At 39.3% G+C, this 22447-nt stretch overlaps 1 protein-coding gene across 4 annotated transcripts; it reads right to left on the bottom strand.

Annotated features, from left to right (window-relative positions):
- Nucleotides 1-552: 552 nt before the first annotated feature.
- LOC121244562 (serine/threonine-protein kinase prpf4B-like) lies at nt 553-18140 on the bottom strand. Of its 4 annotated transcripts, XR_005936453.1 has the most exons (16): nt 17703-18140; nt 15818-17133; nt 15546-15727; nt 14552-14751; nt 14217-14285; nt 13610-13682; nt 12674-12830; nt 12239-12530; nt 11994-12108; nt 11665-11828; nt 11462-11536; nt 10918-11328; nt 10458-10522; nt 9807-9856; nt 9681-9709; nt 553-896 (listed from the first exon to the last, which is right to left on the bottom strand). XR_005936453.1 is itself a non-coding variant. In XM_041142689.1 (13 exons), exons 1-12 carry the CDS (start codon nt 18048-18050, stop codon nt 11140-11142), a joined length of 3180 nt encoding a protein of 1059 aa, XP_040998623.1. In that variant the 5' UTR covers nt 18051-18140; the 3' UTR covers nt 10618-11018; nt 11125-11139. The 4 variants fall into 4 exon arrangements, 2 of the variants coding, with proteins under 2 accessions (XP_040998623.1, XP_040998622.1); XR_005936454.1 differs by lacking the exons at nt 553-896; nt 9681-9709; nt 9807-9856 and having other exon boundaries at nt 10459-10522; nt 10918-11018; nt 11125-11328; XM_041142689.1 differs by lacking the exons at nt 553-896; nt 9681-9709; nt 9807-9856; nt 10458-10522 and having other exon boundaries at nt 10618-11018; nt 11125-11328.
- Nucleotides 18141-22447: the final 4307 nt, after the last annotated feature.

The raw sequence follows: 22447 nt of genomic DNA on the forward strand, positions 1-22447 counted from the left end.
CCCAACTAATTCTGGGGGTGCATAAGCTCTTGGTAAAGAGTTTACTGCAACTGCACCTCGGGTCATTCAGGAGAAAATTACTCCAATCCGATAGCCCTTAGAAATTGTTTGCATCCAAGAGAATCCAACCCTTAGGCCTGGAGGGAGCATACCACCAATACCAACGCCCCCACCCCCACACCCCCCCCCCCCCCCCCCCCCCCCCCCCCCCCCCCCCCCCCCCCCCCCCCCCCCGGGATCGCGGGGGTGCCCAGCAGTACCAGTACAAACAAAAGCAAAAACCAGGAGAGAGAAGCAACTGGCAAGGACATCCAGCTCATTAGGCATCAAAATATCCAAACGTCAATTATCAAGCAAGGGATTTGAACCGCAGATATTATTGCAAATTCAAGTCGATCAAACAATAAACTACGCAATTTCAGGTTAAAAACACTTCCAGCAAATTATGGTTCCACAGAAACAGGTCAATCCTTGAGAATGGGATTTCGGGCGTTAGATCTAAAAGCATAATGAATGAATGGAAAAACACAAAATTAAACCACAAATATAACAAAAAGCAAATAAATCATTTCAGATTATGGAAAAAAGGTCACCTAAAGGCCTCGGGCTCAAACCATTGCCTAACAAATCTGAATATGTCCAGGCAGCTATATGCCAGAGTCAGAACTCAGACCTAATTTGCTTTGATCCTTGTGATAATTGTGTTTTATGCTTATGTGTACTAGTCCTCTCAATATACATCCAAACTAATGTAGCACCTTTTTGGAAGATAATAGGAACCGGAGCCTGAAAATTTGAAATGTGAGTTAAGGTAGTCCGAACCTTTCCTAAAAGGACTACTACCATAGCAAATTTGGATGTCAGCAGCCTCATGATGAAAATTCGCCTAAGTAAACCTTGTAAATCACCACAAATGCAATTTATTAGATAGAAATAGAAAAACTAATAGATATCACTCCAACTCCCCTCCCTCCCGGCACTGGATATTTTCATTGCGTTGTTTGAATGAAGTGATGCAATCAGCATCTTTATTAGATAGAAATAGAAAAACTAGTAGTTATCACTCCAAATCCCTCCCTACCTGCACTGGATATTTTCATTGCGTTGTTCGAATGAAGTGATGCAATCAGCATCTTTATAGCAATCCAATGCTAATACACAGAATATAACCCAAAACATAAGTATGGGCCTCAAAAAAATGAATAGTATGCCCCCTTGTCAGATTCAAGCTTATTTCCGTGCAAATCTAATTAAAACAATTGGGGCTTCTGCAATGATACCCTTTTATAGGCTTTTAAGGGACATACTATTTTGAGTATCTTTTAATTTTGTCATTTCTAGAAGCCAGAAAAGGAAAACCAATCCAGCTTAAGCACTTCAGTCAAATTGAATAAGCACCAGCCCTAGAAACACTCCAGGTTGAGGATGGCGGAGTGGTGAATGAGATTCTACATTACCTGAGACGGACAAGTTTTTTTTTTATAAGTATATTAATAAAAGAATAGGCAAAGCCATGTTCAGTACAAAGAATGCCCTAACTACGTAGGAGCAATAGATACAAGGAAATCATGGAAATCTTGGCCATTAAGAATAACAGCAATGGCCCAAGTACAAAGAGTTCTAAAAAAGAAAGCTTTTAGTTCCTCCATCGATCTCTCTTTGTCCTCGAATGTCCGTTCATTGCGCTCCTGCCACACACACCACATGATGCAAATGGGAAGCATCTTCCATACAGCCTTGATCTGTTAATTACCTCTTAGATCTGTCCAACTAGCCAGCATCGCCACTACTGTCTCAGGCATAACCCATCCCAAGTCTAGTCTACTAAATACCTCATTCCATAACCCTCAAGCTACCTCACAATATAGTAGAAGATAGTCCACAGATTCACCCCCATTCCTACACATGCAACACCAATCTGCGATGATCACCCTTCGTTTCCTCAAATTATATGTTGTGAGGATCTTACCCAAGGAAGCGGTCCACACGAAAAACGCTGCTTTGAGAGGCGCCTTATGTCTCCAAATCCTTTTCCAGGGAATCTGAGCTGGAAGCTCTTGTAAAAGAGACTTATAAAATAAGCGAACCGAGAACAGGCCTTTATCTGTAAGTATCCACCACAATAAATCAGTGTGCTGGTTGCTTGGTTTGAATGAGTACAAGAGGCTGAAAAAAGTTGCAAAACTGTCCATTTCCCAATCATGTGCCGCCTGGCTAAAATCGATGTTCCACTAGATTTGTTCCCCCGCTATCACCATGACTTCCGCCACTGAAACATTATTGGCACTTGCAACCCTGAAAAGTGCAGGAAATAGATCCTTTAAAGCACAATTACCACACCAAGTATCATACCAGAATTTGATCCTGGCCCCATCTCCTAGACGAAATCTTGTGTGGCGAGAAAAGACCCCCCATCGTCTTCTTATATGTTTCTACAACCCCACTCCATATGCCCCTCACTTCGTCGGTACACCATCTCCCCCATAAGCCACCATATTTACTCTCAATCACCAACTTCCATAGAGCTTCTGGTTCTTTATGGTATCTCCACAACCATTTTCCAAGTATCACCTAATTAAAAATTCTCAAATTTCTAATGTCCAAACCACCATTAAAGAGAGGGTACATACCTTCTCCCACCTGACTAGGTGGAACTTAAACTCCTTGCCTATTCCACGCCACAAGAAGTCCTGTTGTAGTTTCTCAATACAAAGTGCCACACTTGTCTTTTATAATGATTTCAGTGGGAATCAATTGTAACTTCAACTAATCCTTTTGGAATATAGTTTGAAGAGAATGTCAGATGACTTGGGCTTTTATAGGTCTTTATAAATGGTATTGGAGTCAATCCCAAACCGAAAGTGTGAGACTTGAGTTGTGCCACTTACAACAGAATGGCCTCAAGAGGATGTCAAGAATTTAAAGAGAGGATTGGAGTATTGCGGGTTGAATATAGAAAGTAGAGAATGAGATCCCGTATTGCCCAGGAGAGAGAAGTTTTTGCCATTTATATGATTTCAGAGGCTACAATTGCAACCTTGACTAACCCTTTTGAAGTATAGGCCCTAGAGACAGTTTGGACTTTCCTTGGGTTGTTACACCTTCGCCTCTCTCTCTAATGACAACAAGATTCTTTTTCACCCAAGATGTGCTCAATCCTTCTACAGCAGATCAGCCCCATTCACAAACCAAAAATGGTGGAGCCTAAAGCACATAAATATCCTTTCAAATTTCACGCGCAGGCTCACCCTCATTAGGCACATCACAAGGCCAAGCCAAAAACGTCATCTCCTCTCTCCCTCCACCCAAGAGAAAGCGTCTAATGGCAAGGCCATCAGAAACCTAGCAAACTATTTGTGACCAAAGCAATCACCTAAGGTTACGCCTAAGTAAATCCAACCAAAGCCATAGCAAAATGATTAGGCACTATGCGCTGGCTAACAAGTAAAGGAGACTATCACAGGACATGTATAGCTTGCAGGTGAAAACGCATGAAAATAGATCAATGAAGCCCTTGTTTAACATGAAAACAGGAATCCATAAGTTAAACTTCACTTACAAGAAGCAAAAATAGGTGAACTTTTGGTTTTCATCATTCTCTTTAACAAGGTAGATTCGATTGAAAAAAAAAAAAAAAAAAAAAGTGTCGTGCACCATACACACAGTAAGTATACAAAAGATACACCTATACAGAAGAAGTAAAGAGATCAAGGTCCTGGAAACTAGAAATAGAAAAGGTAAAACAATTTTCAGATAACATCCAATGGTAAAGGGTGTTTAGTAAGAAGGCCTTGAGATCCACCAGACTTTTCACAATCTTCAAATGTACGCCCATGGGATAAGGACCTAGTGGGTTAGGGCTTAGTTTGGTGAGTTTTTTCTCTTCCCTTTAGTTCAGGTGGTCTCTTGTATATTTCTTGTATACTTGGGTACACCCATTGGTTTTTAATGAATTTCAATTACATTTGTTTAAAAGTTCGCCCATTCTTCTCTCCATGCATATACCACATTCAACAAGACACAATCATTTTACACAACAAAACACATCGATCTTTGTCAAACTTACACCTCAAGCATACCAAGAGATCCACCACCCAAGCATGACCTAATCCCATTAATATTGAACCACCTTGCAATGCAGAAGAAATTGACCAACAGTTTCACAAATTATTATACACGTGTTAGTATCAATCAAATACCATAACATCATTTACTTTAGTTATCCATGACAAGAATCTTCCCTATAGGTGTTGTCCATGTGGACAACAAAAATTGCTACCCTGGGGAGCCATGCTACTCCAAATAATCTTCCAATGGAAAGGAGTATTATCATGGGAACATGAGCTGTTATAAAACGACTTCCAATCACCCATTTCCTAGCAAGGCTCCAAACTAGCTTATTTGAAGAAAAATTCTACTCATCATCCCCACACCACACACTACACATGATTTTTTAATTTTTAAAATTTTTTCCCTTACCAAATGTGTGGTGTATGGATGGTGAGTAGAAGAGCTCAATTGGTTTAGGAGGAATAAAACCAAAAAAAAATTAAAAAAATAAAAAATAAATAAAAAAAGGTAGTGTGTGGGATGATGAGTAGCAAAACTCTTTTCACCACCCCTTCTCAACCTACTAGGATATAATCGATTAAAGATCGAGGTAAAGAGATCTGCCTCTCAAGTTTGAGCCTCTCACACAATTTGTTTTACAGGTAAAATAAGATTTTATTGATAGAAACATAGGGTAGCCCAGCCCAGTACACATGAAGTATACAAAGAATACACCTAACAGCAACTAGGACCTCTCACACACTTAACACGCCACTTATAGAAGTCATGAGAGAACTACAACAGATCTGCCAAGTATGCATCATTAAAACGTGCAATCCTGAATAATTCCAGAAAAGCATCTTTCAGAAAAGGATTTCGACCACACATCGTGCCAAAATCTTACCCTCAACCCATCACCTGCCTCATATCTAGCGAATTGGGAGAATTTCTCCAATCCCTCCTAGTATTTTTCGAAAGACCAGCCCGAACGGTCCCCTGAATTTACTCCAATTAGTGAGAAACTGTCCTGTTTTTCTCTATATAAAGAAGAGGAGCTAGGAATCCCTATTCAGTGAAAGCTTTTTCTTTTACAAGTAATCATAATTTTTTTTTTATAGGTAAACAAGCAAGTAATCATACATATTATTAACCCTTTTGAATGATAAATTATTGGGAAAAGACCACCTGACATTCAAAAGGAAGAGATCCATCTAGCATTCAAAAGGAAGAAGAGCTAGAAATTCCTGAAAATTAGAGAAAGGAAGAGCAACACCATCTTGGGGCCATTATCCAATGATACTCCTTTAGCAATCACCACAACCACTCTTTTAAGCAACCACATCATTTGATAGATACCAATCATGTCTCCATGATATTAACTATTACATGAGGTCAGTAGAGCATACCATACATTCCAATCATGTATCTTGGATAGCAAATCTATTATTGATATTTTTTGGATGCATAGGGACCGATATTTAAGATAATTGAGCTCTGGGAAATAACTATACTACTAACAAACATTTCAACGTGGTATGAGCTATTTTAAACTAAATCAGATCTTAACCAATAAATCCAACCACTCACCGAAACCTTTGGCTAGTGACTAGACAAAAGCAGGAGCTTTTTAAGTGCACTCTAGGAGTTAGATCTTGTGGTTGAAATGAGATCTTAGAATAACCACAGCAGTTTAAATCACAACTCCTACCTCTTCTTTTGAGCATAGATCGAGGTGTGTAGCACATTTTAGTCTTCCTCGCACCAAAGCCTATAACTTACATGTGATGGGATATGATCATGGACCTTCACAAAGGCTTTAGACAAGGTTGCAACGGCAAAATGCATCAGAAAGTTTTTACATCAATCTGAGTTATTTCCTATTTTTAATTATAATGTTTCGGCTAGTTTGGTTACACAAAACCAAACTATCTCATCTCATCTCATATAATCATTACAATTTTTTTAAATTCCCGTATAAAATATAATAAACAATTCAACTTTTTCAAATTCTAAAACAAAAATTATATTAAAAAATTATATAATAACAATATTTTATTCAACTTTCAACAAAACATCTTATCTAATCTTATCTGAACTATGTAACCAAACGAGGCCTTATAAAATTTTCAATAGTAGCCCTGAGGGTAGCTTAGCTGGTCCGGCCTTGGGTTTGCTCCCCAATGGTCACTAGTTCAAGTCCCCTTAAAGCCACTAGAGGTTTACCTGTTCGTTAACTTCAGGGCCTCATGGAATTAGTCGACGTGCGTGCAAGCTAGCCCAGACACCCACGATTATAAAAAAAAAAAAAAATCAATAATAAATATCTTAAATATTAGTCTAGAATAAAAAAGGGTTGCGCTTTATACCTTAAGGCTCACCCCTTGCCTCGTGATGAGTAAATTACCACACCTCACACTTTCACACTACACGGTTTTTTTTTTTTTTTTACAAGTAAAAATATTATATATATATCAATAGGAGTAGTCAAGTACACTAGATGTATACAAGAAAATACGAAGCCCACACTAGAGAGCTCCTAATGACTCAAAAAGCAAGTGAAAAACTACCCAAAATACATCAAGCCCGAGTTGGAACCCTTCCCAACCCCAACCCATTGATTCTCGTAGACTAATACTCCACCCGAAACACCCTCTATGAGAACGTCTTCATAATGCCCTCCCTTTAGTCTTCCCTCGACTTGAGCTATCGCCCTTAGCATCGTAGTTGATTCCCCAAAAAAGGCGCTTCAACTCCCTACTTTTCTTAAAGCTTGATTTGGTATCACGCGAATGGCTCGCCTCAATCGTAACGAGTAGTGCTTTAAATTGGTCTTCACATCCTCCATGTGAGAGTCCCACGATATGTTAGATCTCATTAACCTTTTGCAAAACCGAATCTGATGATGATCCAGCTATATTGTTTAATGGAGGAAGAGATACCAAGGGGACAACATCTTCTCCTGACATGGTTCCCAACGAAACACCAGGTCCTAAACATTCACCCTCGCAAGGCACCAACGACAAACCCTTATACAAATCTCATGCCTCCTCAACAACTCCATTGCTACTCTCCATTGGAGATTCTGGGTAGGCAGTAAGTCCCTTCACCTCTAGCGACCTTGTATATGCAACTTCGACAGACCCTACATCTCCTTCAGACCTCGGCATTACACGATTATCTTTCAACTCCAATGTGGGAGCTGTAGTTTCTTCAGGGCTGACCAAGGGTGTAACACAGACTATCAGTCTTTCCTGTAACACCTGTGATGAAAGGCATTCCATTAAGGATGTCTCAACCCCGATACCCAACGTAGAACCCACTTCAAATAATTCAATTTTCCTTTTGACCTACCACACTCTCCTGGATCTGGTTATAGGGACAGGGCCGAATCCAATTTTCCATTTTCCTTTATCTGAGCTTAAAGGATTCGAGCCTATCTTAGGCTTGTTTCTTACGAACATGTTGCCTCCAACAGAAGGCGTCTATTTTCGAAGACAAGAAAGTGATCACTACCTTCAACTCAACAAGCTGGGTTTCCATCTCCATTAATGTTTTGTGCATCTCAACAAGCTGGTTCTGGGCTTGCGTGATCTACAAACCACTTACACAGTTCCCCTCACTCTGAGTCACCGAAGCTTGACCCATCTTCAGAACTGCCGCATATGATTGCCTCGCCAAGTTGATGTTCTCGTGATCTTTTGGCTTTCCTTCCTTGACCCATTAGCATAAAAGGAAAAAAACATATCCGCAGCTCTGCACAATTCAACAACAAACTTCTCCCAACCCTGACCTTCATACCCTTTAGGAATGACTACAACACTCTATTGGCCTCCTCCACCATATTCAGTGACAGTTAGATACCTACCATGTACATTGGAGCATCGTTGAACCACGAATGCTCTGTTCCCTTCGTGCAAATGTTTTGAGAATTCCAAGTTTCTCCCCGCCTATAATACTGCTTCCACCGTGGCCACCAGCCATCCTATACCACTACGCCTCATAGCTAAAGACCTCCAAACCCTTCTGCTCCTCTCCACAATTTTCAATGAGGACCTCCATGCTTATATAAAAAACTCAAAAGCCTTTGATTCCACCCAAAAACGCAACACCTGACCCATATTAATTTCAAAGCTTCGGTATCAAATGCAGGGGATTCACCAGCTTCATTCCTGACGAATGTTCATACCCTGATGAAGTCTGCGCAATTCAACAGCAAACTTCTCCCAACCCTGACCTCCATACCCTTTAGGAATGACTACAACACTATTGGCCCCCTCCACCATATTCGATGACAGTTAGATACCTACCATGTACATTGAAGAATCGTTGAACCGCGAATGCTCTGTTCCCTTCGCGCAAATGTTTTGAGAATTCCAAGTTTCACCCCGCCTATAATATTGCTTCCATCGTGGCCACCAGCCATCCTATACCACTACGCCTCATAGCTAAAGACCTCCAAACCCTTCTGCTCCTCTCCACAATTTTCAATGAGGACCTCCATGCTTCTAGTAAAAACTCAAATGCCTTTGATTCCACCCAAACACGCACCACCTGACCCATATTAATTTCAAAGCTTCGGTATCAAATGCAGGGGATTCACCAGCTTCATTCCTGACGAATGTTCGTTCAGAGATACAAGCACAACGCAAGACAGATCTAGTGCACCGAAGAACACAGCTGAAGAAATACGGGAACGACAGAACTTGGCACTGGAGTACTCCGAGCAGTGACTTTGTGTCAACGACACGACCAATGGAGCCAACGGTGAGTGGGTGATACTAGATCTGCACCGGCAAAATTGAAGCAACCAAAAAATACGGTCACCGGAGGGGGACTGACGTCGGAGGGCCCTTAATGGGTTCGTCGGAGCCCATCGGACTTGTCTGTGGAGGTGGAGATGGCAGGAGCACAAGATCGACAGTCTATATTGCCTCTGTAAAAACGACGATACGGATTTTGCCAAAAAACCAGGTCGCTGGAGAGAGGACCTACACCGGACAGCCCTCGGCGAAGTCGCCGGGGCCAGTCGACCTTGTCTGTGCCAGCGGTGAGGTGTCACTCGCCGGTCTAGGGTGGGTGAGGGTGGCGGCGTTATTTAGGTGCTCTAGGTTTTTCGCTTTGTTTTCCAATCCAATCTACTACACGGCTTTTTTACAAGCCTAAAAAATCTATTACACATAAAATTAGACTTTAGCTTGCCAGATATCTAGAAGGAAAAAATCATATAATTATTTGTATTAAACCCGGGTGTCCAGGAACAGCGTCCCAACTAATCCTAGGAGTGCACAGGCCCTTGGCAAGAAGTTTCCCGCAAGTGCACCTCGGTAATTCAAGGAGAAAATCCCCCAATCCGATGGCCCCTAGAGATTGTTTGCACCCAAGGGGATTTGAACCTTAGACATCGGGGGAGCATACCCCAAAGCCCAAGGCCTTTACTACTTGAGCCAACCCCTAGGGGTTAAAGTTACATATCAACATAAAATTACACTGAGCATGCCAAATATCTAGAAGGAGAAACCATATAAATCATAAATGAAAAAATTGAAAGCCACAAGAAACATAACATTAGGAAACAATGATGGAATCAAGGTGGACATAAAGAAGAAAATGGAAAATGGAAATATACTTACAATAATTGCAGGAGCATGGGGGTCACATCCTGAAAACACAAAATAAAATCAATACATTGAATCTCTGAAATCTTTTGACCAATTGTACAAGGCAAACAGCAGCAAATTACAAACCGCACTACTCACCGATAAATTTTTTTCATCAAGGCTGCGGCCGTAGACCTCCAATGCAAGCTCTTCCAGAATGACCGGACCATGAATCAGATGTAATGTAATTTCATTAAGTATCGATATATGAAAAGGGAAGACAATTAATTGAAAAGTAACACTAGAAGTGCTCAACACTGTTGCACAAACACAGCAACTCGCCAGAATATGACACTATATCTAATCTACAGACCAACAATCATGGGCTGTTCGCTGAGCCTAAACAAGACAAGATTTGACTAAATACTAGAGTACTGCTAACGGGGAGGAAGCTCAGTGGACCCCAAGGACAAGGAGAAAATCACAAATGTGTCATAACTGAAAAATGCTAACACACATCCAAAACAAATTTGGTAGCACAGCTGCACTCAAGGTTTTGAAATTCAGATGCCATATGCACTAATCAGATTATTCGTTTCAGATTACTGATACAACACTGTAACACAAATCCAGCAAATATGGATGTCTCCCCAAACGCACACCATCATAGATTAACAACTATTTTTTAAGGATGTCCATTTAAATCCAAAACTATTTCAAAATGGAATGGGAACACACAATTTGAAACAAAATTCAAGGCATCAACTTGTAATGCTGTCACAATTATCACCCATAAACAAACCAAGGTACCTTCTCCTGTGTGCCTTTTAAGCATCTAAGCACTGAAGGGTTGCTTCAAAGCAGTGGCAGACATCCTGAATGAAAAACTACATTAGACTCCCCAGAACCCAGATACTCAAATAAAGCACCGCAAGAAAAAGAAAAATAGTATAATGAAATGAAACGAGGATACAACAAGCATCCAGACCATTAGAAATTAATACAAAAAAGTGAATTTTACACGAGATCTGGAATATTTTTTAAAGGATATACACTATTCAACTAAGAAAAAGTGCAAACTACCAACTCATAGGACATGATACATGTATGTCCTTATTAATTTTCCCACCAATTCAATAGCAACAGTCGAGTTTGAAGTACAAAATGTAATCACCATGACACAGATCAAAATAGATGAACAATTTCTCACAATGGCCATAATCAATTATGATTACAATGGTAAAAAAACGCCGTCAGCAAGTTGTCTTACGATAGAAACAGTACAATCCACGAAAGAACCCGCCAGCAAAGAGAACTCCAGACCAAACATCACCCCATTTTGACTTCAACGCCAAAACCGTGTTGAAAGTTCTTGGGCCATCATAGAGAAGACAGATAATGCCCAGTAATTAGAAACTGAAAATAAAGTAGGTCATAATGTACAAATATCTAGTGGACAGCATTTCTGGAGTCATACAATCAGCAACATGGTTCACTTGCCCGTGATGAATGGATGGGACAATGCTTGTGACACTGTCATCCTCTTGTCAGGATCTAACACAAAAATTTTTTCTAGAAGATCTTTAAAATTGGCTAACATCTTTGGATCCTCCCCAGGAGAGCCTGTAATGATTGAAGAGATATCTTTTGGCTTTATGTTGAGAATCATCCGCTTTATAGCCTGCAAGGGGTGGAAATTGGAATAAAAAGCAGTCAGCAGAACAGGCAAAATATGAACTCTAATCTGGAGAACCAAAAAGAAACCATGATTGACAGTAAACAGATAAAATACAAGTCAGAGATACGATGTATACCTTTTTCGTGACAGGGTCCTCTTCTGTAGCATGAAAACTCAGGTCCTGATCAAAATGCTGATCACTAAATGCCCCCTGTACAAAGAACAAGAAAACAGAAGACATCAGCAACATTAAAAGTCAAATGTCAAGATACAACTGTGGAGCCCAACACCCAGTAAATTGGGTGGGGCATATCTCTGATGAACAGATCAGATACTTGCCTTGCGGAGCATCTTCTTTGGGAAAGGGCCCTTTAATTCCATGTGAAGGCGTAACATGTCATTGTTTGTAGCGCCTGGAAAAAGAACCTTTCCTGTATAAACCTCGTACAAACAGCACCCCACAGACCAAATATCCAATGGATGATCATAAGGCATGCCAAGAACTGTAATGGAAACATATCAGCACCATATTATTGTTCTGATAAGAACATATCGGAAACATACTACTGGTTTCAAAAACAGTTTTAATAAACACAAATCACAGACAAAAACCATTAATATCCCCTTTCCATCATTTATAAAATAAACAGCTCGTCCTTATAACTTACTTATTTCAGGGGCGCGATAAAAGCGGCTTACAAGGTATGGCGTAATTTCATTTTTACCAGCAAACATGGCATTGCCAAAGTCACAGAGCTTCAACACATTTTTCGCCTCATTTACCTGGAAAAATATGAACAAATATACAGTTAAACAATTCTTTTTATAGGTAATCAAGAAGTTTTGTTCATTAAAAAAATCTACAGTTTGACAATTGAAGCAGTAGAATCATTAAAGGGTACCAAAAACCTACCAGCATGTTATCTGGCTTTATATCGCAATGAAGAACACCACAATTTCTAAGATGCTTCAGGGCAATAAAAAGTTGCTTTGCATATGCTCTCACGGCAGTTAGCTTAAGGCCAATATTGCGTCCAAACTTCTTTAAAACCTCACGCAGATTCATATGAAGAGATTCAAAAACTAAACAAAGATGATTGCGGTACTTGAAACTCGAAATAAATCGAACGCAATGGCGCTTGTCATCTGGATCTGCACCTACTAGTTTCTTTAATATGACCAGCTCCTCCATACCGGCCTTGTACCTATGTCACATAAGAGGAGGCAACAGTAAGTGTCTGGACAACAAGGCCAGAAAACATATAAGTGCTAAGAAATAATCAACATTAGAACCCAGGCAAGTGGGTGGGACAATTTTTGATAAGTTGCTGAGACAATTATAACTCACATTGTGTCATTACTTCGTATAATTTTTATAGCCACTTCCTCCGGTTCACCATTACCAGCCTTAAGATTCTTTGCACGAACTACGGTAGAAAATACACCTTTCCCATGAGCAGCAATAACTTCATATCGTCCATCAAGTATTTCACCAAACCGGTAGCCTGCACATGAATGCCATCATTACGAGAGAAGCAACAAAACACGTGAAGCGGGGAGAGGGCATATACATATATAAACCTGCAAACATGAATCACTTTGAAGTGTTTTAAAACATTTTCCTCTATGGCAGATAAGTAGAAGGATCGTCTCTTAATTATGTCCACTTCCAAAATGCTGCTCAGTAGGGAGGGTAAAATGAAAATAATTCTTTTGGTAATCATGCCATCTAACTTTCAAGAGATTTGAACTTACCAATAAAGGGGTGATTCAAAATCCACCAGCTGCATTTCAATTAGCCAGTAAACCACATTCAATATGTTTTTTATCCCATAAAAATGATCATGTTAATTTCTGGTGAGGTTATATTTTCTTTTATAAGTTTTTCTGATAAGAAAAAAGAAACAAATCTACTCACGAACTTGATAAAGGATGTCATTAGCTTAAAGTGTCAAGTTTGAGTGCTGTTTCCTTTGGAGGAAAAGAAAAAAGATAGAAAGGGAGACTGCTGGGGAGAAGTTCTACTAGTGAAAGATTTCTTCCCTTCCACCAACCTACAAAGTATGATTGAGACAAGCTCATACAAACTCTGTTTTATTCATAAAAAAAAATACAAACTCTGTTTACAAAGAATTAAACCATAAAGGAAAAAGGAAAAGCAAATAAACGTTATTAAATGGGCTCACACAAGGAAATAACGCCACACAAAAAGTTCCAGGCACAAACAACAGAGGAAACATAACAAAGAGGAGGAGAGATGACCAAAGGCTGACCTAATACTTACCATAATAACCCTCTGCATCATCCCAGTTGTCATTAAGACCACTCCTTTCAAAGCGTAATCCATCTACTTTGTCCTGCAAAGAATAAAACATACAGAACCTTAGTGTGGAAGCACATGGCATAAATGGTTAGCATTGATAGTCATATTGTCCCAGTGCTCAAGAAACATAACAAAAAGAAGTTACTCGTGTTAATCAGGTCTGAGAAAGTTAATATATCTATATATATATATATATATATATATTAGAAATTAAAGTATCATTACGCTATACGAATCAAATGAGCAAATCAGGTAAATAAACAAATAAAAAAATTAGCATGTACACCAAAAAAATTCATGAAACAGGTTAGCCACAAAATGACATTTGCAATGCTAAAAATCCACCACGTTTGTACATTCTTTATGCAGTCCACAATAGGTAACTAACAGCCATTAGAACCAGCAAGTGTATGTGACCAGGAAAAAGAGTAAAGGGGACAGTGAGTGCAAAGAGGAACACAACTTAACAACACTGCAACTGAATGCCAGACCAAAGTATACCCTACCAAATGAACTTCAATGAGGGACAATTGTTAAATAAGGGATACTTCACTATGATGAAACCTACCAATCTGCGAACTCCTGTTGGTGTCTCACCAAAAATATCATCACAAAACTTGTCACCTGACCTCTCACTCTGCACAAATTAATGGAAGAAATTAAATCAGCCAACCCCCAAAAAAGGGAAAATTCAAATTTTGGAATGCTCAGGAGAAAAACAAATTGACAAAAGCATATAAGATTTTTCAAAATATTTTTGCCATGTCGAGAAGATTTTTCATTAAAACAATAAAATAAAGATCCCAGAAAGGGTGTAGGCAATCATTTTATTTTTATTTTTATTCAGGGATGGATGTAAGTTTCTCACAGAGCTGTAAATTATTTCAGAGAAAATGAAGATACCTTTGGACTACCCTCCCCAAGCCCCCCAGCACTGGAAGTCTTCTCCAAATCAGCATGTCCATTTTGTGGAGGTGATTTCCCCACAGAAAATGATGGTTCAGCAACGTAGATATCGAAACCATCACTCCTACCATCACCAGTGTCAGTAATGACATCATTAGCTGCTACGGATTGGTCAGAATCATGTGCAGGCTCCTTATCTAGCCAACAAACATAATTTGTGGAATTAGGAAGAAACATAAATAATTAGGAAGAAACATAAATAATCCATGTAGCAAAAATGTTGGTGAGAAAAAAAAAAAAAAGAATTATGCCAGGCATGTTTATAAACCTCAATTTGCCTTGGATTTGCCAAGTTAAGTAAACTAGAAAGAATTTTTACCAACTTTGTCCAGGAATCTTGAACTCCAACAACAACGATCATGTAAATGAGGACCTCAATCCAAGCCCAGCATGTAACCAGATCAACGGTAGTTTAAACTTCTCGTATGAACCACGAGTCAATGTAAAAAGTTTTGGGTAGTAATAAGTTCAGTTGCAATACAGTTCTCTCTCCCTCCCCAAAAATAAAATAAAATTAATGAAGGACATTCAAATCGCTACCTGTGGTTGTTAAGTGCAAATACTGAAAATCCTATTCATAGCATATTAATATGCAAGTTCATCAATAAAAATCTTGTTTACTGAAAAAAAAAATCAAGTTTCCCACTCCCACATTAAGGAACTATTATCACATGGTGTGTGATGTGAATTGCTAATTTTGAAGGAGACATTTATTAAGCACGTGTCAAACAAGCAGGACTGACATATATGGTGGGGTCAGATCATCAAGCTGAATAAGCTTGAGTTCAACAATGTGATCAACTCTTAAGCTTATACTGGTCCAAGTAAGCAGAGCTCTAACAACTTGTCAATATACCATACCTAAGCTCCAAACTTAACAAATAGAACATCGAAATGTTAACATGACACTATAGAGTGTGACTCCAAGTACCTTTCTCTGTATCTTCTGATCGAGGCTGATTTGGTTGCTGTAATTGCTGACTCTTATATTTTTCTAATATGGCTTGCCTTCGCCTTCTACTCTCCTCCTTGATTCTGTTGAGATCTTCCTCTTCTTGCTCGGCAAACTGCAATGTAGTCCCTTCTTCGTAGTCTCCCTGTTCATCATCATCCCTGTATCCAATAAATGAAGCACATGCATCAATATGGGGAGCTTCAAATTGGCCATAAGAGCCTTTTTTAAAAAGCAATAAAAAAAAGTACCTTTGGAGTTTCTCTCTATTTCCTTCCAACAAATCACTCCTAGAACAAGGAACCTTTGCTGAATCAGTTTTTCGTGTTCTGTCGTGGTGGTAATCTTTTCCATCGTATCTCGAGTGTCTAGAATTCTTATGTCTATCTCCATCCACAAGATATTCATACTTTTCCCTATCAATCATTATGCCCCTATCTCTATTCCTATTTCTATCATTCCGCTTCTCCCTCTCGTTGTCCCTCTCCCTCCAAATTTTGTCCCTCTCCCTCTCCCTCCAAATTTTGTCCCTGTCCCTCTCCCTTTCCCTGTCCCTGTCCCTGTCTCTCTCTCTTTCACTAGCTCTGCTCCTATCCCTTTCCTTCTCCCTTTCCCCATCTCTATCCACCTGATTGTCCTTGATCTTATCTCTTTCCATATCCTGTCTATCCTTGTCCACCTCCCTTTCCTTGCTTCTATATCGTTCCATCCCCCTTTTCCTGTCCCTCTCCCTGCTCCTTTCTCGTTCTTTCTCCCTTCTTTGAGCCTTGTCCATCTCAACACCCCTATTTCTTTCTTTTTCCTTCCTTAACTCCCTAGCCATCTCCCTATCCTTGCTTCTCTCTCTCTCCCATGTACTCTGACTTTGAAGCCTTTCCTCTCCAATATACTTGTTGGAACTAGTAATGTGTTCCCTTTCCACATCTCTACGATAATGCCGTCCATCCTTACGTAGTCGAACCATTCTTTCATCATCGGAGTCATACATAAACTTGCTTCTATCAGCATACAATGAGGCATCACGACCATAATAATGTTGCTTTTTTGAATGGGCCTCCTCTTCTCTTATGCTAAGTGAACGTGATCTCTCTCTAGCATGATCAATTGACCTAGATCTACTCCTAGTGTCCCCTGCGCTTTGAGAGGACGACTTTCCCTGGTTGCTTAACTTACTTCCATAAACCTCAACCTTCTCATCATCATAATGTGTCTTTTCCTTGCCACTTCCTTTAGAAGAGGGCCAAGATTCACTCTGCCACATTTTGTTGTCTTTGATGGCTTTGAAACCCAAATCCCCATTGCCATAACCCTCTGGGGTAACTCTATAAGCCAATTCATTTTGAGGCTCAACATTTAAAGTCCTTGGAGAACCAAGCTCATTTTCGATGCCAGTATCAACCCCACTCTGGCTATAAGCTCTGTCTTCCTTATCTAAATTTGAATTCGTCAAAAAATCATCCTTACTCTTGTCCTCTCGCAATGTCTTCAGACTCCTACCCTTTTTCCCTAGAATCTCTCCCTCGTGTATCCTTGCTTCAGCATCATACGAGCCATGCTCAGCACTTCCCTGACAAGTAATGCAAAAAATAGACTAAGCACATAAACCAACAGTGCATATCATCCAAAATAGAAGTAAACAATAAATAAAAAAAGAATTATAGTTACGCTATAGGCATAATAAATTAAAACATGTAACCAGCTCTTACAAAATTTACATGTAAGCCATCAGTCTCCAATGAAACGCCAACGAGAAACTTCACTCATGTTCGCCTAGTGCAAGCAGGTTCTTAACATAATGTATGAGACACTGACTCAAGTTACACTAACAAGCTCTCACGAAACAAAATTTATTAAGAAGTCCAATTATCAAAACAACAAAAGCTCCTATCTGGTTACTGAGAAGAGGTAGCAACTTTAAAATTCATGTTTTTCTATTTTGCAAATTCCACTACCTAAAATGCCATCGAACTACTCGAGGTGATCCCTCTTTTCAGAAATCTCAGTTTTTTATAACCAGAATAATTTTTAAAAAAACTAATTTCAAATCTCAAATTGCTACACTTTCTCAGCAACCAAACAGAAAGCAAATTAAAATTAGGAAAAATACTATGAGGGATAACGGCAATCAGAACACACCGAATTTTGCTGATCAGATTGAGCAGTAACACCAACGGCCACGATTTCCCTTGACTCATCGTCCGACTGAGGTTTCCTTTCCGCAATCTCGTGCTCGCCACCACCGAAACCGAAGCCCTCATCTTCAAGAATCTCGCCCTCCTCCACATCGTCATCAGGCCGAGAATTCCTAATAGTCACTGGCGGAGGAGGAGCGGCAATGATATCCTCAGCGTCGCGTTTCTTGCTGCGGTGGCGGTGGCGGTGGTGATGATGGTGCTTGTGGCGCTTGGAGGACCTCTCGGCATCATCTTCCGACGATGACGACCGCCGGTGCTTCCGACGCGAGTCATGGGATTCGCTGGCCATTGTCAATCTAGGGTTATGGTCGTTTTCTCTTTTTCTCTTGCTTTTCAGGGAGGGGAATAACGGTGACGAAAATGTGAATAATTCGATGGATATTTTTTATGGAGGAAAAATAATAGTATAGAATATATATATATTATATAAGTCTTAAGAATAATGATATCAGTTCTAATCATACAAATCTCGCACATTGTTATTTAAAACAAGGATAATGCTACTTAAGTCTCTTTAATATTATCACTAGTGGTATTTTAAGTTTTTTTATTTATTTAGTGATTGAAGAAGTGATTATCAGTTATATTTTTTTATTTTTTTAATAATTAAATATATTAAAAAATATTAAAAATAATAAATTTGATCTAGGTGCGGTTTGGATTCGGAAGAGACTTGAGGAGACTTCAGCTCATTTGGTACGAAAAGTAATATTGAAGATGACTTTAATATTTTTGAACTCGTTTGACAGAAAATGTGCCGATGTGTTCTCATATAAGACAAAATTCATCTTACCGTTACTTTACCTTTCAACTATTTCCATTACATGGGTGTAATGAAGAAGGCGAACGAAGCTCACCCACCCCTTCACCCAAGCCCGAAACGCACCCTCATCTCAACGCAGAGGTCTTCAAATCCCTCACCCACCCCTTTCACGCACCCCTCATCTTCATCACCACGCAGAGCTCCTTACTCGATGCCAGACCCATCTCCTGCCGTCATCAACGCCAAAGCTCACCAGTTCAGCCCACTTCACCGCATAGCTGAGGGGGCCATCTCATCTGTAATCTGACTACTATACGCATGAATTGGAAGACAGCCCAACTAATCGCACGAATTGGAAGCATCTCAAGACCCACGGTGAAGGCAATCCAGGTCCGTTGATCGCGTGAGAGACCATCCCCACCAATCGAGCTGGATTTGAGGTACTGCCTGGTAACCGTACCACATCACGTCTCCCTTCCTTTTACAGAGATTCCCCTGCCCCCTGATCCAAAGCCTGCGAACACACTTCTAGGGTTTTGATCGTGAGATTCGCGTTTAATACTGTAGAATTATTTTATTTCCGTTGCCTCTTCCATGATAAATTCATAAATCACCTATACAAATGAAACACACCCTTCATAAAATCTGCAAACAGCGCACCTCAAGATTAAAATCCTACCATAAACACCCACGGGGTATTTCTATCACCACCACGTCTCCAAGAACACGATCATTCTAAGTATGTGAATCTAACTCATCTCAAATCATTTTTAGCTGTTATGGATGCAATGCACAAAATTTAGTTGGCGTGACTCTAGTTGGGAGATGAATTTGCTGGGAAAATTTGTTGTGTAGTAGTTACTGACCGAGAAAGATTATTATCCATATTATGCAAGCTGTGCTCATGAGCACGACAGTGCTAAGTTTCATGTTATTTTTATTTTCATTTGTAAATTTAGGTGTTTAGAAAATATTTATGATGTTTACCCATTTCATTTGTTTAGATGTTATGGTTTTAAATTACATAATGATGATGCATAATGAGATTATTTAACAATGCATAATGCTGTGATGTTTATAGTTTGCCGTGCATGTGATTTTTTTTTTTTTTGGATTTGCATACTTGAATGTGGTAGTTTGGTTCAGGCCTGATTTCTTTCTTGTTATTTGTTCCAAACTGTCGTGCATGTGGTTATGGTTTTTTTTTTCCTGTTATTCGTTCTGCATCGATGCCGTGCATGTGGTTTTATTTTTGGGTATGCATACTTGAATGTGGATCTTTGGTTGGGGCCTTATTTGAAGTCACTTAAAAAAAATTAATTGTGGTGTGTTTTATTTATGTTTTTGGTATGCATACTTGAATGTGGTAGTGGGGTTTTTTTTTTCCTATTATTTGTTCTGTTACTGCCGTGCATGTGGTTATTTTTTTGGGTATGCATACTTGAATTTGAATCTTTGATTGGGGCCTCATTTGAAGTCACTTAAAAAAAAATTAATTGTGGTGTGTTTTGTTTATGTTTTTGGTATGCATACTTGAATGTGGTAGTGGGGTTTTTTTTTTTTTTTCCTATTATTTGTATTTGGGTTGCTGCCGTGCATGTGGTTTTTTTTTTTTTTTTTTTGTATGCATACTTGAATTTGAATCTTTGGTTGGGGCCTCATTTGAAGTCACTTAAAAAAAAATTAATTGTGGTGTGTTTTGTTTATGTTTTTGGTATGCATACTTGAATATAGTAGTGGGGTTTTTTTTTTTTTTTTTCCTATTATTTGGATTTGGGTTACTGCCGTGCATGTGGTTCTTTTTTTGGGTATGCATACTTGAATTTGGATCTTTGGTTGGGGCCTCATTTGAAGTCACTTAAAAAAAAATTAATTGTGGTGTGTTTTGTTTATGTTTTTAGTATGCATACTTGAATGTGGTAGTGAGGTTTTCTTTTTTTTTCCTATTATTTGGATTTGGGTTACTGCCGTGCATGTGGTTCTTTTTTTGGGTATGCATACTTGAATTTGGATCTTCGGTTGGGGCCTCATTTGAAGTCACTTAAAAAAAAATTAATTGTGGTGTGTTTTGTTTATGTTTTTAGTATGCATACTTGAATGTGGTAGTGAGGTTTTCTTTTTTTTTCCTATTATTTGGATTTGGGTTACTGCCGTGCATGTGGTTCTTTTTTTGGGTATGCATACTTGAATTTGGATCTTCGGTTGGGGCCTCATTTGAAGTCACTTAAAAAAAAAATTAATTGTGGTGTGTTTTGTTTATATTTTTGGTATGCATACTTGAATGTGGTAGTGGGGGTTTTTTTTTTTTCCTATTATTTGGATTTGGGTTACTGCTGTGCATGTGGTTCTTTTTTTGGGTATGCATACTTGAATTTGGATATTTGGTTGGGGCCTCATTTGAAGTCACTTAAAAAAAAAATTAATTGTGGTGTGTTTTGTTTATATTTTTGGTATGCATACTTGAATGTGGTAGTGGGGTTTTTTTTTTCCTATTATTTGGATTTGGGTTACTGCCGTGCATGTGGTTCTGTTTTTGGGTATGCATACTTGAATTTGGATCTTTGGTTGGGGCCTCATTTGAAGTCACTTAAAAAAAAAATTAATTGTGGTGTGCTTTGTTTATGTTTTTGGTATGCATACTTGAATGTGGTAGTGGGGGTTTTTTTTTTCCTATTATTTGGATTTGGGTTACTGCTGTGCATGTGGTTCTTTTTTTGAGTATGCATACTTGAATTTGGATCTTTGGTTGGGGCCTCATTTGAAGTCACTTAAAAAAAATTATTATGGTGTGTTTTGTTTATGTTTGGTAAGGGTCCTTGAATGTGGTAGTGGGGTTTTTTTTTCCTGTATTTTGGTCTGCTACTGCCTTGCATGTGGTGCGGTTTGGATTTGGGTTTGCATACTTGAATGTGGTTGTTTGCTTGGGTGCTCATTTCAGCTCACTTAAAAAAATTATTGTTGTTGTTTGTTTTGCTTTTTGTTTTTGGTATGCATACCTAAATGTGGTAGTGGTATGCATACTTGAGTTTTGTTTTTTGTTTTGCTACTGTAGCGTATTTTTATATAACAAAGTTTACTTTTGGCCTTAAACTTCCGTCATGACTCATCTTCTAGCAATACTCCTTATGCTCATCTGCTAGACATCGCCCATATCAACAGGTATGGGTCATATTTTAATTCCGAGTCATTACTCATATTCCTGCATATTGCCTTTAATGTTGCATAGTTGACGACCAATGTCTTTTTCTATGTTATATTATCAATTTCTTAGCTATTCGAAATGGATGATCCGGAAAACACGATCTGGGATCGTGAGATTTGGGGCGATGGCATGGAGGATATATTCATTGACATGCTCTACCAGGATGCCCTTCAGGGTAGATTAAAGGGTGGAAAGATCACGTTTAGAGAGCATTCAATTTATGCTCAGCGACTAACTGCTGTTGGTGTAAAAGTGTTTAACGCAAACCAGGTTCGAGGCAAACTTACGACGCTTAAGGGTTTACAACGTTTGTTCACCGATTTATTGAGTCAAACCGGGATGGGTTAGGATCCCGACACGAAGACAGTAGTCGCAAGCGACGACTGCTGGGAAAATGCTATCAGGGTAAAGCTTAACTTTCCCACCATCTTTCTTTAACCAAAAAGCAAGTTTGCTCATTACTCATATGATTATTAACATGTATGTATAATGCAATGATTGTTAGGTTAAATCCAAATGGGGGAGGTTTCGTACTTTTGGCTGTCCAAAGTACGAGGAGTTGTGCACTATATTTGGTGCTTCTGTTGCATACGGGAATATGCAACATGCGTCAACACAGTTGCCCGCAGATAGCGACGACGAGCGCCTGCTTGATCAGGAGATGCGAGCTCGGCGGCCTCCCATATTTTGCAATCGACAAGGATTGCCCCTTGACAATGAT

This window comes from Juglans microcarpa x Juglans regia, chromosome 8S (genome assembly GCF_004785595.1).
Source record: "Juglans microcarpa x Juglans regia isolate MS1-56 chromosome 8S, Jm3101_v1.0, whole genome shotgun sequence".
Classification (NCBI taxonomy): Eukaryota; Viridiplantae; Streptophyta; class Magnoliopsida; order Fagales; family Juglandaceae; genus Juglans; species Juglans microcarpa x Juglans regia.